General features: G+C 38.1%; 1 protein-coding gene across 1 annotated transcript in view; it reads right to left on the minus strand.

Moving 5' to 3' along the window:
- Window positions 1-5326: 5326 nt before the first annotated feature.
- The window catches only part of LOC141658929 (uncharacterized), a 177454-nt gene continuing 164423 nt past the window's right edge, over window positions 5327-18357 (minus strand). Inside the window, exon 3 of the mRNA XM_074465657.1 lies at window positions 5327-5911. Coding sequence (XP_074321758.1) covers window positions 5889-5911 — 23 coding nt within the window. The 3' untranslated portion in view covers window positions 5327-5888. The remainder of the gene's footprint in view (window positions 5912-18357) is intronic.

The raw sequence follows: 18357 nt of genomic DNA on the forward strand, positions 1-18357 counted from the left end.
GTGTTCGATCGAGTAGTTTAAGTCTTCGATCGAATGGCTTATTTTTGATAGTGTTTGATCGAGTACCTAAAGTCCTCGATCGAGGGATATAAAGTTGTTCGATCGAGTGATATAAAGTTGTTCGATCGAGTGACTAGCATATATACTCGGGATTTTTATTCCGTGTTAGGTTTATTTTATGTTAATAAACACTTCCCTATATAAAGGAAATCGTTATTAGGTTAATAATCATCTCATACACTCTTAAACACTGTTTTTCTCTCTTAATTACTGCTATTTTGTTCTTGCCTCTCTTTACTCCGGATCTTAACTGGTAATTCTCTCATTACTCTCTTTAATTTGCAATGGTTATTATTTCTTCATCTCTTGTTATTGCCTTATTAGATATTATGCATAGCTAATTTCTTTAATGCTAGGATTAGGGGAGTCATGGTAGTATAGCAATGATGTGATATTTGGTTAGTAGATTTATTGTGAGAATTGTTGCATTAACAATTTAATTATAATCGTTTAGTTAAATGCATGCAACTGAACTAGTTAATTTGGTTAAGTTCAATCCTAGATTGGAAGATTGGAATGAATAGACCTGTTATGAGCATTAGACTACACTAGTGAGGGCGGAAGCTAAGCTAGTAGTATTTTAGGGCGGATAGCGGACCAGAAGGACCTTTCCTTTACCCTTCTCACATTAGATCGACTGACCTACCTTTAGCTGACTTGTGCATCTATCATGATAACCCGACATCCTGGCATTTTTCTCTCTTTTTACTCTCTCTCGACCCTTACTGTTATTAGTTTAGTTAAATTACTCAAAACTCCCATCTTGTGACCGTAGACGGACTAAGTTAACAAGTAGATAGTTACCGTCTCCCTGTGGAGATCGACCCTACTTACCGCTGACTTCTGTTAGTAGTATTAGGTATTTATTTTTGGTACTGAAACAACGGTATCATCTATTTAACAGATGACATGGATAAGACTCGCATATTACATGAATCAAACTGCTATGAAAGAGCTGGTCTTTTATGAGCTAATGCGTCAGTCTAGAGAAACTTCTAATACTACACCATACATATATGTTTGAAACTCACAAAGCTATCTCTTAAGAAAACAGATGTATTTCTAAGAGATAGAGTGGGAGTAGATTAGATCGTCACAAACATGACTTATAGTTATTGTGTTACTTTTTGAAAGTAATGAAACTATAATCTATAAAGATAGAGTAGGAGTATAGTTTAGTGGGAGTATAGCATACATGTCTTATTGTTAAAATGTTGCTTTTCGAAAGTAATGGTATTATGACCTTGTCCCAAATCGACCTTGTTGCATACGAGCCATAACATTACAATCCAAAGATTGTTACTTAAGAGTAGATTTACTTTAAGGCGATGGTCTCTTTAAAGGTAAATATAGATTTAGAGTACCTAAGTGCATAGATTGACATAAAGATGTTAATTAAGATAAATAATGTTAGGAATTGCCACATTTGATTTTGATGAAGAATGGCAAATGGTATTAAAGATTCGCTTTTCTAAAATGGGAATTTAAAAAAGGTATGTGTCAGGAACACAAAATCTTGGATAAAGATCTAAGAATCCTAATATATTATGTAAAGCTTTCTTAAGTGATCCCAGAATGGTCTTAAGCAAGCATTAAAGGATTATACTTTTCGTTCATGTGATAATTGAGAATGATATCATTCACGTGGTTGAAGAATCATGTTTATACATGAAGTTAAGTGGGAGCTAGAATTATTTTCCCATGTTTTATATGTTGAAGACATATTACTTATTGAGAATAACGTACCAATGCTCTCTTCTGTGAACGAGTGATTGAGAGACTAGGAAAAGGTGTGATGTATTCTAAGATTTCTGAATCTATGTGAGAGAATATTGGCATAGAGTTGAAAGTCTTGTGATGATACGATCTTTCATATCTGTTTAACATCAACAAGGTTGAGTAGGTTATTCATGTTAATGAAAGTGGAATTGCAATGATGGAGTCATAGTCATTCACTGAACCTATTAAGTTGTCGATCACATGAAATTGTTTGCTAATGTTTCCGCAATTAGAACGATCATGTATGCCAACAAACGCACATGCCATGATGTAACATATGCTTAGAGCATAATAAGTCAATAACAAGTTAATTCCAGTGATGGGCTTGTGAAAGCCTTAAAGAACATCTTTAAGATTCTTGAGAAGAATTAAGGATTCGTTCATATGTTTGGATGATAAACTACGTTGTGTGTTGAAGGGTTGCACAAACTTTAGTTTCCAAACCAATTAGGATTTGTTGAAATCCTAGGTTGATTTTATTGACTTAAGAGTAAGAGACTATAAAAGTGTTTTAGTTTCGTACATTGCAAATTCTACAAAAGGAATCTAAGTAAATTGTGATAAAATGGTCAACGTAGGGAATGAGAGTAGATTCCTCTACCAAAGACTTTATCACAAGTTATATGATAACAGTGGGAGCATCTTTCAAGTTAAAGAGCCCAAGTCTGGTAAGAAGACTAGACATATACTTAGATAAATTCATGTTATTAGATATAACATTGAAAAGAAGGAAATAGCAATTAATAAAGTTAGAATATATGGATATATGGTATATCCACTTGCCAAGCTTTTATTGCATTTCAACTAGTGTAAAAGGTACACGAAAGATTATAAGATATGAAGTAGTAATAGTGTATTGACTATTCATATATGATAATCGCATTTATCGTTGGGTTTCTTTAAACTCACCCTTTACTTTGTTATATCCAAATAGGTTGTAGAGACAAATTGAACCCCATTAAAGTGAACTGGATTGACATAGTATTCGCCCCTAGTTACTTAGAAGAGGTGACGTCTCGAAGTGACTATAGTGTGATGCGATTGATGGCAAGCTCAAGTGTCATAGAGTCATATAGGATGACTAGTCGATCACATAGGCAGACTGTATGGGACACTCTGTCGGGCAGTGATCGCTTATAGAGTTCTGGTAATTCATAAAGCCTGGTCGTGGCAAGAGCTGTTATAGTATTCTTATGAGTCAATTCTTTTAAATAGAGACAATTCGCCCAAGTTGGTACAAATTTCTGATTGACTTTGATTTATGCTCTACGACTGTCGTAACTGAGGTCAAATGAGTATATTTTGGGTTATGATGAATTGTGGCTAAACAAAGGGAATAGTGCGATAGGAATTGTCCACCCTCTTGTTAGGGTTATTTGAAATCTCAAGGCCACTTGAGGAGTAGTGAACTGGAAACGCGTGGCCACGCTCAGAAAGTATCTATGGTAGATAATTCCGGTCAGACAGTTACACTCCAAGATCTAGGAAACCACTCAAGATATGATCAAATGCAAGTACGACCTGCAAGGCACCTTGCATTGAGTGGGAGATTGTAATAGGACAAGAGAATTGGTGATGCACACTTGTCTCGGACAAGTGGGAGATTGTTGGAATATGTGTCCTCAACAATAGTGCGATCACATGTTTAAATCTCATATTAAGAATACGTAAGGGATGGTTCATTTATATAGTCAACTGATCAACATTAATCAGTAATGATCAGCTAACTAGAGTTAGACGTTACTGTCGTTTGACGGTGGTGATCAGTTAATCCCTTAAGATCACACCTAAAGGACAATTCCCTTAATAGACAAATTGATTAATTGTATGACGATACAAGTTAATCAATTCCTTAAAATTGAACAATTCAATTGTGAGAGAGAATATTTATATCTTATTGTAATTGGATTAAATAAGATTTATTTTAGTAATTGAAATACTTTATTACTAAAATTGATTATTTTTTGTGAAACAATTGAGATAAGAATGAATGGTTAATTATAATTACAATATGTTGTGAATTATAATTATATGACCCATTTTAATTATGTGATTAAGTATCACTAGTCAATTTGTTATATGTAATTTAATTAATGTATATAATGATATTTATTTGATAAGTATGCATTAAATTAATTAATAACATGTAACATACTACATGTGACATATTGTGTGACAAATGACAAATTGACAAAATAAAATGGTAGTCCATTTTATGTAAGTGGACCGAAATGGAGGGAGTTGTGGTGGATTGAGGTTGATTTATTTTATGAGATAAAATAGATGTAATCATACCGACTCTACCTATTCTTTTTTTTTGGGAAATGTAAGTGTTATATTAATGCCCAACCAACCAATTTTTTAGCTAGAGATATGCGTCTCTAGCTCATTACATGCCTCGTTCCAGTCGAGTTATCCAAGACTGAACTCTCCTATCACTGCTTCCTATTCTACTACTTTTCAATTGCATAATAAGAAGCCCGTGTACCTGCTTTATAACAACAGCAGGGAGGGTAAGTACATGATCAATTCTACACCTATTCCTAACATACCAGATGCCATACATGACACTCGCCAAACCAGCAGCAATAATATGCTTCAGAAGCAGAGACCGAGTCCTGTAACCTATCCAGCAGGAGATGATATCCTGATCAGGGACGGAACAAGTTAACCATGATTGTAACACCCCCATACTCCAAGTGCCTTACCAGGACCACTCAGGTATAAGGATACTACCATCTCGGTTACCCGAGGCATGATAATCATAAGACAATGAAGAAACATACTTTATTGAATAAGCTTAAGTGATTACATAATAAAACCAACTGTAAGCAAAATACAACTGTTCTCAAACTATAAACCAACTGAAAGGAATTGTCCTAACAAACACAGCGGAAGACTAAAGACTCTAATATGTGATGACTCCATCCCCAGCTAGATCCCACGCGTATCCAAGATATACCTGCCAAGCAACTGCTCACCACCCCCGAATGGATCACCACAGTTTTTAAAACATTTAAACGGGGTCAGTACTAATCACACAATTTATATACATATCAACAATCCAATAAACAGACAGCTTAACCGTCACATGCACACAACCACACCAATCCAAACAATCTCAATCGCCGATCGTCCACTTTGGACCACCCGCGATGGGGGACCGCGGCCGTACCCACCAAATCCCCGCTCCACATAGTGAGCGATAACCCTGTCCATTAATGTGCACATCCCCTTCCGTGGCGGGTTCCACGAAGGGCGAAACTAGGGCGTGAAGCCACTCCCGCAAGTGACTCCACTCAGCCGAGAACGCATCTCGAGAACCATAGACAACCAATCACAATCACAACATCAACAACCGTCTGAATCTATCAACAATGTACAATCACAATCACAGCCGTCACAATACAATTACTATATCAAACAATCAATCTCACACATCAACAATCATCCCATTATGGGACTAATACTGAGTAGGAAATCCTACCTGGAAAGCATAATTATCACACGGTCTCTACAGCTGTATCAAAAAGGCTCTTCTACAAAACCTCCTCCTATCATACAAACAAACAAACACTACCGAATCACAATCTACACAAAAACCCCCAATCTCTAAATTAGGGTTTAACCGATTCAAAGGAAAGACAACAAAAAGAGTACATAGATCTTACCCTTGACGCAAGGAACTCAACGGTATGAACAACGATAGGAACTGACCCTCCAAACTCCGGAAATTGCTAACAATGCGATTAAGATGGTGAACTTGCTTGCTTTCTCTCTTAAACAGTAATTTAGGTTTTGCAAAAGTGATTTAGAAACAATGACGGAAGGTTTTATAACCTAATCGCATAATTAACAAAACCCGAGAAAACTCCCCCGTAAAACCGGCTACTCGATCGAGTACCCAAGATACTCGATCGAGTACCCCCCCCTACTCGATCGAGTATCCCAGCTACTCGATCGAGTACCCAACAGGTCAGAAACTTTTCTAAAACGCAACTTACCCCTACTCGACAGAGTAAGGCCTACTCGATAGAGTACCCTAAGACTCATAAATACGGAGTATTACAGTCTTCCCTCCTTAAAAAGAACTTCGTCCCCGAAGTTCAACCCATACCTAAAAACAAACATACTAACTCGGTCAAGACGTAACAAAGCTACTAAGGACTCAAAACAAAACCCCAACTTACAAAATATGAAACCATGAACTTTTAACACCAACTCTACCCACTATTCCTACCTCCACACCTCGCTCACGATGTCGTATCAACTACATCATAACCTCTCCCGACACTAACTCCATACATAACCAACTACATAAACATCCAACGGAATGTTACATTCTACCACCCTTAAAAGGAACTTCGTCCTCGAAGTTTACTCATACACATAACCTCATCATCCAACTGTCAACACTAGTGAAATATTCTCACACTCCTAAACATCACGCTACTACAAGCACGGTCATGACCTTTAATAAAATCACCCACAATACGAATCAATCTTTTATTCTACAAATGAGACTCAAACTTCCAAATATATTACCATATGCACAACCATCAAAATCTCTTTGATCGCTTCCTACTCCTCTTAAGACAAATGTTACGTCCTCGTAACTCACTAATGCTAAATCCTAGCTATATCTTCTCATTATCCTCATCACCACCGTACGTCATAAATAACCACCTATACTCTAAACATCGCCATGCATATATCCAAGGCTCTCTTACTTAAACATTTCTCATACCTCAACTCATATGGCACACCACCTAACCTATACCATAAAACTCGTAGCAAAATCACCATACTAACCCTCCATTCTTACTGCAAGACAACATACCTCTCCATATAAAGCACCTATCTCCCAAAAGCATAACTCACGATCTACACTCGTTACGTTCACTCACCCTAGATCCTCAAGTTCTTTTCTTAATTACCGCAAAACTCATACAAAACTTAACATGACACTAATTCCCAACACCCTACACTCACTTGTCCCAAAATCGATTATGAACCACTGCGGCGTCCCGATCAATACAACACATGTTCTACCGATCACTTACCATGACTATGTCTAAAGCCTCATCTTAAAACAAGATCAAAAATCGTAACAACTTCGACGATCGTGTCCCATCAACAGAATGTCACTATACCATGACAACAACGAAAACATATACAACTCTCTTCATATCATACTCTACTCTCATACCAAAACCGAACGGTAAGAAACATCAATAAACAAGACAATTTGTCTATCTCGCATCAATCGAAACTCGCAGGAGCAACATCAAACAAAACAACAATCTATGTATAACTGGTATGTACTTTCAAAACTCGAATCATAAACATCCTGCCTACTCCACCACATCCGGTGACGGCATCACAACACCGCCACCAATAGCCACACCGCAGTGCGAAAATACCCGCATCACAACACTAAATATCGTGCCCGGATCACCACCCGAGGAACCACAACCACATCGATAGTCATCACAACTTACACAATCCCATAAGTACTGGCTCAACATAACTTCTCGAACAAGAAAAACTTACTCAAATCCACTTTACTAAATCACAAGCAACATATTATATGAAATAAATAGATAATAACCTCGTGAATATCATCCTCTTACCATATCACAGTTTGACATGTATCATGAATACATACAAGTATAGCCAGTCATGCCAGATCACTCAAATTATTACCTTTTTGAATATCATTCAATTAGATTAGCGTACCCAACATGCGTTATAGAACATTCAAATAACAACTTTATGATAATCACACCATATCACGTCTTGTGAGGTCAAAACCTCACACAAACATTTATATATATATATCACAGACCCGTAATCACATCCAACCAGTCAATCCTGATCACGTAAGTTACCACCAGATAAAAGTTACCTCTCACCCGGGCTTAATTCGTATGCCCCTCATAACACATTCTCTCATTCGCATAACCATCACCTCATGCCAAATATAACCATACCATTAATACTCAACTACTAACAACCGCCTCATATAACCACATCCTATGCTCTCTCTCACAACCATACATATCAATCTGGTCTTCTACAAAATCAACCTCTTTAGGATTGCTACCTTTCTAATATATCATCACCCTTAACCACTAGTCACAAATCATAACACTACCACTGTCCGGACATCAAACCTCTTACACCCATCTCTAAACATCACGATTTCTTTCCTATCTTTGGTTAACATTCCAAATAACTATCCTCAAATTCACCAATCAAAATTACATCAACATCATTCCCAATACTATCTTACTCGTATTTTCATCTAACTCTCCACCAATTATCGATTATCGTGCAAATTCTCCACCAACTTCTTACTCCCTTAATTCCTCGAAACTCATGATTAATCATGTTGTCCTGAAATTTCTGTACAATTGTTAACTTACTTATTCTTTATAGTATCATACATCCCGATGATTCCTTACTTTTATATCACATAACTCCGGTGAATATTTTTCTAAAACTTACTTTTATCCTTCTTTTCTCTTCATACTCAACAATTCCATTTAATATCTCAACTCCTATTACTTCTACCTAACCCCTTTAGTGCTCCAATTACCTTCTCATCGCTCCAAAACTCAAATCTCACTATTTCATGTCTATATCATCTCATTCTTTCTTACCTTGGATCCTTTCTCATCACTCCACTCACTCACACTTGTCACTAATTTGTCCATAAAAATCAACGTTTAATGTTCAAACAATTACATCTCCCTTTTTACATCTCTAGAAATCAAAATTCTTTTTATATCGTTAATCGTCCAATGAAATCACACATTAGTTTCGTCTCTCGATAACACAAATTTCCAAACTCGGTCACTATCTCGCAAATCCACTCGCGACATGTCTCCATTAAGTTCACTATATACCACTCTTCTCAATTCCTCTAAAATGACCTTTCATTACATATATTCTTACTCAACACTATTCCTAACCATCTCCCTCCATAATTCGTTATACATCTCAGATTGTTACTATCCACATCCTTTCTTTCAATCTTTTCATTCTCATGTTCCATAAACTCACATCATCCCCTGCCCACATTCACTTACTTTTGTGTTACCCAACACACACTCATATCACTCATCTCATTTCATCTCAGAAAACATGCTCTATGTTTCAATTAAGCCATAACAATCTTCCTTTTCTTTTTCCACTATCTATCACAACACATATATCCCATGTCCTCCCACCAAATTCCTACTCACCACAGGCGTCACTCACTTCACCATAAGATTGGGTAACTTACGTATCAAGACCAACATACATGTAAAACAATGCATAAAGAAGCAATATAACAACTTTGAATTAAACAAAATATGCAACGAATTCAAAAGATAAGCATATGACCCAAAATAGAGGTCACTAGATCGAGTACAGGCCACTCGATCGAGTAAGTGACTTACTCGATCGAGTAGGTGAAGATCAGAAGCACGTAAAACAAATCATCAGGGCTACTCGATCAAGTAACTAACGTACTCGATCGAGTGCCACCTTACTCGATCGAGTACCAAGGATACTCGATCGAGTACCCCAATTCTCAGCACTGACCAGTTTTCGTATAACAGTCATAACTCACTCATTTCTTGGTCGATTTGGGCGTGTGACCTATCGTTAGAATCGTAAAAGGACAAGCTATCACCTCCAATTGGAATCACCTCAAAATCATTTATGAATCTCAAGTTATAACAGTTTAAAGACAACTTTGTCTGAATCGACGACATAACTATTTGATTTTTACTTCCAAACAGCTTAAACAACAACCAAGCAAACAAAACCAGTCCAAAACTCATAAAACCAGTATTCATAATCATATGTTACTATTTTCAAAAGCCAAGCAACAACATTCATCATGCACATAATTTATCTAACTTGCCAATTATGACTTACCCACATGTTTTTATTCTATCACCTTTCGTAAACAAAATCACAAATACATGACATCAAGTCCCTATTCACATGTTACTAGCATAACAACATTATAAAATAACTTCCATTATATAACATGCTTAATCAGGAACCATGTTATCATACCACGATGATTAATCTTTTTCCACTAATTCATCCATCATACCACATATTTATCCACCATATTCGTTCAACATATTCACCCAGCACATGTTCAATTCACACTCCCAACCTTCTGTACTTTTACTCAACACGACAACAACAACATGTATACTTACACATCGCTTTATATATATATATATATAGACAAAACACTTTTCCTTACATAATTATAACATGCCAAATTACATGTGTCAATCATTATACTTTCATGCTTTACAATCAACCAACATACAATTCACGTCATCATCATCTTTCAATTCAGATCCCCCATCCTCCACATGCATGCATCCATCAATTCATACAACATACTACTACATAGATACACACATCACACAATAAGCACATAACGATCCCGACACATATCCCATGGTGACCGGTTCAAAATTGTAGGGCGAGTTCGCGACTTTAGGACGTCTCCCAAGCCTTTGCATTAGCTCCTACAACCTTTACCCCGGGTTCATTTTAATTGACTCCCTAGATTCATTAGATTCATTGGTTACAGGTTTCAGGATCGTCGCTCTGATACCATTTGTAACACCCCCATACTCCAAGTGCCTTACCAGGACCACTCAGGTATAAGGATACTACCATCTCGGTTACCCGAGGCATGATAATCATAAGACAATGAAGAAACATACTTTATTGAATAAGTTTAAGTGATTACATAATAAAACCAACTGTAAGCAAAATACAACTGTTCTCAAACTATAAACCAACTGAAAGGAACTGTCCTAACAAACACAGCGGAAGACTAAAGACTCTAATATGTGATGACTCCATCCCCAGCTAGATCCCACGCGTATCCAAGATATACGCAAGCAACCGCTCACCACCCCGAATGGATCACCACAGTTTTTAAAACATTTAAAAGGGGTCAGTACTAATCACACAATTTATATACATATCAACAATCCGATAAACAGACAGCTTAACCGTCACATGCACACAACCACACCAATCCAAACAATCTCAATCGTTGATCGTCCACCTTTGGACCAGCCCCCGCTGGGGGACCGCATGCCGTACCCACCAAATCCCCGCTCCACATAGTGAGCGATAACCCTGTCCATTAATGTGCACATCCCCTTCCGTGGCGGGTTCCACGAAGGGCGAAACTAGGGCGTGAAGCCACTCCCGCAAGTGACTCCACTCAGCCGAGAACGCATCTCGAGAAACATAGACAACCAATCACAATCACAACATCAACAACCGTCTGAATCTATCAACAATGTACAATCACAATCACAGCCGTCACGACACAATTACTATATCAAACAATCAATCTCACACATCAACAATCATCCCATTATGGGACTAATACTGAGTAGGAAATCCTACCTGGAAAGCATAATTATTAGACGGTCTCTACAGCTGTATCAAAAAGGCTCTTCTACAAAACCTCCTCCTATCATACAAACATACAAACACTACCGAATCACAATCTACACAAAAACCCCCAATCTCTAAATTAGGGTTTAACCAATTCAAAGGAAAGACAACAAAAAGGGTACATAGATCTTACCCTTGACGCAAGGAACTCAACGGAATGAACAACGATAGGAACTGACCCTCCAAACTCCGGAAATTACTAACAATGCGATTAAGATGGTGAACTTGCTTGCTTTCTCTCTTAAACAGTAATTTAGGTTTTGCAAAAGTGATTTAGAAACAATGACGGAAGGTTTTATAACCTAATCGCATAATTAACAAAACCCGAGAAAACTCCCCCGTAAAACCGGCTACTCGATCGAGTACCCAAGATACTCGATCGAGTACCCCCCCCTACTCGATCGAGTATCCCAGCTACTCGATCGAGTACCCAACAGGTCAGAAACTTTTCTAAAACACAACTTACCCCTACTCGACAGAGTAAGGCCTACTCGATAGAGTACCCTAAGACTCATAAATACGGAGTATTACAATGATGCCAAAAGCTGCTTGCATTGCTGACTAAAAGGGCACAAGAAGAACAGATGATCAATAGACTCCTCTGCATCACCACACAAGAAACAACAGTTCTCCTAAATGATGTTCATCTTTAACAACCTGTCTTGTGTTAACAGTCTTTTCTGAGCAACTAACCAAATAAAGAAAGAATGCTTAGGGAGCATTATTCTATTCTGGGTCCAAGGGTACCAATGAACATCAACAACCTCCTCTTCCAGCCAAGAGTAACCCACCTGAGCATAATACTCCTGATCAAGACCCCTCCAAGCATCATAAAAAAACAATTGCTTGAATCTATTTTTCACCTCACAAATACGTTTCCAAGCCCAACTAGAGCAAATAGAAGGCTCATAATCCTTCCATATTCTATTATTTATATAAATGGCATGTACCCACCGTACCCAAAGATGGTCTGCCTTTTTTTCCACCCACCAGGCATACTTAGCAATGAGAGCTAGGTTCCAGTTGTGCAGGTTTTTGAAACCAAGACCTCCTTTCCCTTTAGGCTTACAAATTTGTTTCCAGGACACCAAATAAGGTCGTTCCTTATTCTCATTTCCATACCAAAGAAAAGCCCTACAAACTGACTCAATTTCTTTATTACAGTTTTTGGTAGAATAAAAATCCTGGCCCAATAGCTATGCAAAGTGTTGAGAACAGAGGAAATAAGAACTACTCGCCCTGCATAGGAGAGTTTTCTAGCCCCTAGCCTCTGAATCCTCTCAGTAACCCTGTCCACCAAGCATTGACAATCTAGAATCCCCAGTCCCTTGGGCATAATTTGCACCCCCAGATATTTGAAAGGAATATTTGCCTTCCTCATACCTGAAGCTGCCTCAATGGCCTGTACAATACTATCACTTACTCCATTGCAATAAAAACTAGATTTACCCTTGTTCATTTGAAGACCAGAAGCAAGGGAAAAAGTGCCAAATGCTCGCAGCAGGAGGGTAATAGAAGATAGGTCCCCCCTACTAAACATCAACAGATCATCTGCAAAGCACATATGGGTCAAACTGAGTCTAGCACAGAGGGGATGAAACTTGATGCCATGAAACTTGTGAATAACCCAAGTAACCTGCTCAAATACTCCAAACAGTGTAAACAGGAAATGGGACAAAGGGTCCCCTTGCCTTAACCCTCTTCTTCCTTTTAAAAAACCAAAGACTTCACCATTCAAGACAGGGAGTAAGAAGGAGAAGAAACACATTGCATAATAATTTTGATGGTGCTAGTAGGGAAATGAAGATACATGAGCATTTCATGCAGATAACTCCATTCAATTGAGTCATATGCTTTTTGAAGATCTATCTTCAGCATGATCCTAGGAGAACATGTTTTCCTCTTACACAGTTTGATAAGATCTTGACAGATAAGGATATTACCCACTATATCTCTTCCTGCAATGAAAGCACTCTGAGATGGGTGAATAATGTCAGGGAGAATGGTACTAAGTCTGGAACACAACACTTTAGCCATACACTTGTAGACTGTGTTACATCAAGCAATTGGCCTGAACTGTGTGACATTGTCAGGTACTTCAACTTTAGGAATCAGTGTGAGGATGGTGTTATTAGCTTCCTTCAGAACATTCCCAGAACTTAACATATTTCTAACAGCATCACAGATATCCTTGCCTACAATAGGCCAAGAGTCCTTAAAAAATTAACTACTATAGCCATCAGGCCCGGGGGCTTTAGTACCTGGGATAGAGAACATTGCCTCCCTAATCTCATCATCAGTGGCCACTTTGGTTAGTAAATCTTTATGAGCATCATTCAAGCATCTTCCAGAATGCACTGCCCCTTTGTGCACTAGAGTCACCTCCTTTCAAGTCCCTAACAAACCAACATAGAAATCCTCAAAAGCTTGTTTAATCTCTTGAGGGTTAGTGCATAAATTCCCCTTTTTATCCTTAATTTGATACACCCTATTATGAGACCTTCTTCTTTTAATGCTATCATGGAAGAAAGAGGTGTTTTCATCACCATGTTTTACCCAGTTCTCTTTAGCTCTCTGAGCCAGGAAAGAATTTCTAGCTTTTTTTAAGTTAACAAGCTCCTGAGCACACTCCTTCTCAGCATAATAGAGATCAACATTCAAAGGATTTATGGCAACTAGTTCCTAGAAATGCTTAAGATATAACTCAGGAACATTAGTGAGGTTATCAATATCACTAAATTGTTCCCTATCCAGTTGCTTTAACTTGTGCTTCAATCCTTTCAGTTTCTTGACTATTCTGTACATGGGGGTACCCTGAACTGCAACATTCCACCCATTTTGCACCACTTCAGAAAAATTATCTGCTAAAGACCACATGTTGAAATACTTAAAGGGAGGCTTCTTCCTCACATGTGTCTCAGTCAGAGCAATGACACACGGGCAGTGATCAAACAGCCCTTCAGGGAGGAACTGTGCCACAAAATGAGGAAAGGAAATGAGCCAGTCATCATTGACAATTACCCTGTCCAGTCTGCTGTAAACTCTTGTATCAGCAGCATGTTTGTTGTTCCATGTGTAGAACGAACCATTCACCTTAAGCTCATGAAGATTGCAATCATCCATCATACTTCTCATAGGTGCAATCTCAGCCCAAGTGACATCTACCCCTCCAATTCTTTCATCCACAGAATAAATACTATTAAAGTCCCCACACACTAACCAAGGGCCATCAACTTGCAGAGCATACAACTTGATTTTCTCCCATAAACTGTCCCTCTCCTGCAATTTGTTAAAGCCATACACCAAAGTGTAGCAGAAATAGACCTGCTTCCAATTTATCATAAACTTTTGAATGAATACACTGAGCTATAACATCCAAAACATCCACCTGATAAGAATTTGGATCCCAAAGCAACCAAACTCTCCCTCCCTGATGGTAGCTATTATTAGTACAAATTGACCAATCACCACAAATGCTATTCCTTACTTGTTTCCACTTACTCCCCTTTATTTTTGTTTCCAATAAACCAAATAACCCTAATTTATTCTGATGGATAAACCAACTTATTTATTATTGTTTATTAAGTTTATTCATACCACGCACATTCCAGAATCCCAAGCTACCCATTATCAGACTGAGTAGTTTGGAACCCCAATTTCCTCTTACTTTCAGTTCTAGCCTTCTGCATTGAGAGATTTAAAGCATCCATGAATGTAATGCCTCGTGGAGTGAAGATCCTAGGCTCCCCTGAGTCATGTCTCAACAATCTACTTATGAACCGCCTAGGCATAGATTCCTCATTCACCATCTTTTGACCTATAGCTGGTGTGTCCTTGGTTACAATGGGCTCCACAACAGGGGTGACCACTGAAACAACAGGAGATGTGGGCTTAGCTACAGGTTTGGCAATGGGTGTCTGAGGTTTCTGTGCAACTTTGGCAGGTGCTTTGGCTTTTGGTCTCCACACCTTCTGAACTTTCTTACCATCATTCCTACACAGTTCAGTAGGATGTCCAAGCCCTTTAAATTTAACACATGAAATGGGCAACCAGTCATACACCACTTTAATCCTCTGAGTCTTCCCCAATTCATCCTCAAACACTAATTCAGATGGAAAATCCTGCCCTATCTTCACCTCTACCAGAATTCTAGCATACCCAAGGAATGCACGATTAGTAGTGGCCTCATCACAATGCAGAAACTTCCCAACTAAACCACTGATTTTTGATAGACCCCAAAACTTAATGTCAAGACCATACAATTTCATCAAAATTGGAATCAATTGCACATCATGTTTTATCAATTCAACATCAGGAGTCCATTCTTTGACTATCACTGGTTTGTCATCAAACATGAGATGTCCATTCCTAACAACTTCCATCGGCTTCTCTTTGGATTTAAAGCGAACCAAAAAAATACCATTTGGAAGAAAGCAAATGCGATCAACTCCACAAGACTGCCATACTCTTTTAACAAACCCTGTAACCACACTACTCAGAGGTTTCGCTCCCTGAATGTAACAAAAAACAGCAGACGGCCAGTAATGAATCTCACCTGCGACATCATCAGTGGACAGTTTGAGAATCGGTATCCGCTGTTCTTCAACATTCTCAGTTACGTCCTCCTCTTCCTGCGCATCCTCCAGAATTACATCCAACTCCTCCGAGGCTAGAGGGGAGAACGTCAGATTGATCGGCCGAGGACGAATAGGCGATTTCCCTTTTCTAGAATCAATATGTTTTTTGGCTTTTGTATTAGACTGAATTACAGGTGATTTTGATTTAGAATTGCTAATTGAATTAGGATTTTTATTAGGGTTCTTAATCCCAGCCATTGCTATGATTAATTCCCCTTTTTTAGATTATTAGAGGTTTTTCTCTCTCTAGAATCTCTCTCATCCTTCTATGTGTAAATTTTACCACAACTAAACTTTACTCTACCTATTCTTACACAACCTACATTTTGATAAGAGTAAAAGGAAAAGCAAGATGTCCTCCTTGGCCTCTAGCTACCCGGCCACACTCCTCTTTTAAGAGGAGTTTTGGTTCTTATTTTACTAAATTATCATTCACTTGCATGCATTATTCATTCATGCTTCATTTTCTCTCATTTCTCTCAAAATCTCTCTAAACTTGTTTTAGAAATAAGAAATTGTTCATCATAAATTCTAAATCACAATATAAGATTACTAGCGTAGTAATAAGTATATTATTAGAATTATTTTAAGGGTACTACTATACTAATCTAGTTAATTAATATACTAGTTTAAGGGATTAGTCTTGGGTGCAATCAAAGGAGGATCTCTACATTGGGATTTTGGAGGATTATCCAACACATTATAGCTCAAGAACAAATAAGGAAGGTGACCTTATTTGTGCCCTTATTTTCGAACCACTCAACAATGTAAAGGACATTGTCTTTCCTTATTAATCTCTTATTTTGTTATGCATGCACTAGATCTAAAGAACACATATTAAGAAGTTAATTAGTTCACTATTAGAAGAGTCTAATAATAGATATATGAACCTAACAGTTTGATTGGTTGTTCATGGTGGTCAGGGGCTTGAATTGAGGGCGGATGGAAGAAGGATGGCTCTGGCGGTTGGAATAAGGCCAGGAGTGAGGTGCGTGGTGAAGAGGGGACGTGGGGTCGGAGGGGTAAGAGTGGTCGCCGGAATACGGTGTCGCAATCAGAGAAAGGATGAGGTGGTGGTGGTCGGCATGCAGGGCGGATGGAGTAATGGGAGGAGGCGTATCCATGCGGTAAGGGTGAGGGGATATGCGGCATTCGGTTTAGGGGATATAAATAGGGTTGCTGGTGGGTGGAGTAGATGTTCGCCGGTTGGAGGTAGTCGGCAACTTGAGGGTGGTCGACGAGGAGGTTGGCCGGCGGGGTGCAAGTGGGTGGTTGTAGGTACGTTATGTTAGGGGGAGGGTGATGTATCACTTTAATATACACTTTTATGACTCCTTTCATATTTTTTTATTTACCGTTTTCGTGCCTATTATATCATTTATATGCCTTTATTAGCGAAATGTCGATATTGCCGCTTCTTTATGTTTTAATATAGAAATGACACATTACGAGATGAATCAAGTTAAGATGAGCATTGAGGTTATGGCATAGTGGAATACACGAGGCGTGGCACGAGAAACGAGGAGACTTGAAGATGAAAAGAGAAGTTATGACGAAATCAAGCATGTTGGACTTGATTCCTCGATCGAGTAGAGAAAGGCTCGATCGAGTATGTTGAGGCTCGATCGAGGAAGGTTACTCGATCGAGCCTTCCTCTACTCGATCGAGGAATCAAGTCCAGCATGCTTGATTTCGTCTTAACTTCTCTTTTCGTCTTCAAGTATCCTCGTTTCTCGTGCGATGCCTCGTGTATTCCACTATGCCATAACCGCAATGATCATCTTAACTTGATTCATCTCGTAATGAGTCATTTCTTCATTAAGACATAAAGAAGCGGCAGTATCGATATTTCGCTAATAAAGGCATATAAATGATATAATAGACACGAAAACGGTATATAAAACAACATGAAAGGAGTTATAAAAGTGTATATAAAAGTGATACATCAGAGGGGAAGTTAAAGCTTCACTGTATGTTTTTTAATTCTGCATAGTACATAACTAGTGTAGCTTCCGTGCGACTGCACGGTAGTTTAAATAAAGATATTAGAGAATTTGATAATTATTTAAACTAATATGATTTACCTCTATTTTGAAAAGGGTAAAAAAATTGCATATATAGTTCAAAGGAGATATTTTATTAGCCTTATTTATGTAAAAGTTACCAATTATTTATGTTAATTAGGTGGTAAAATATTGGTCAATAGTAAATATAGATAGTGAAAACTAATTAGGAAAAAATATTGTTCGGTAAATATTGCGTAGGCGGGAAATTTAAGTGGGAAAATTTAGAGATGTGTTAATCTTTTAGTATATAGGGGATGAGAGAGATTGAGAGGGGGAAATGAGAGAGGTAATATTGGAAAAAGTGTACTGTAACG

This window comes from Silene latifolia, chromosome 6, assembly GCF_048544455.1.
Source record: "Silene latifolia isolate original U9 population chromosome 6, ASM4854445v1, whole genome shotgun sequence".
Classification (NCBI taxonomy): Eukaryota; Viridiplantae; Streptophyta; class Magnoliopsida; order Caryophyllales; family Caryophyllaceae; genus Silene; species Silene latifolia.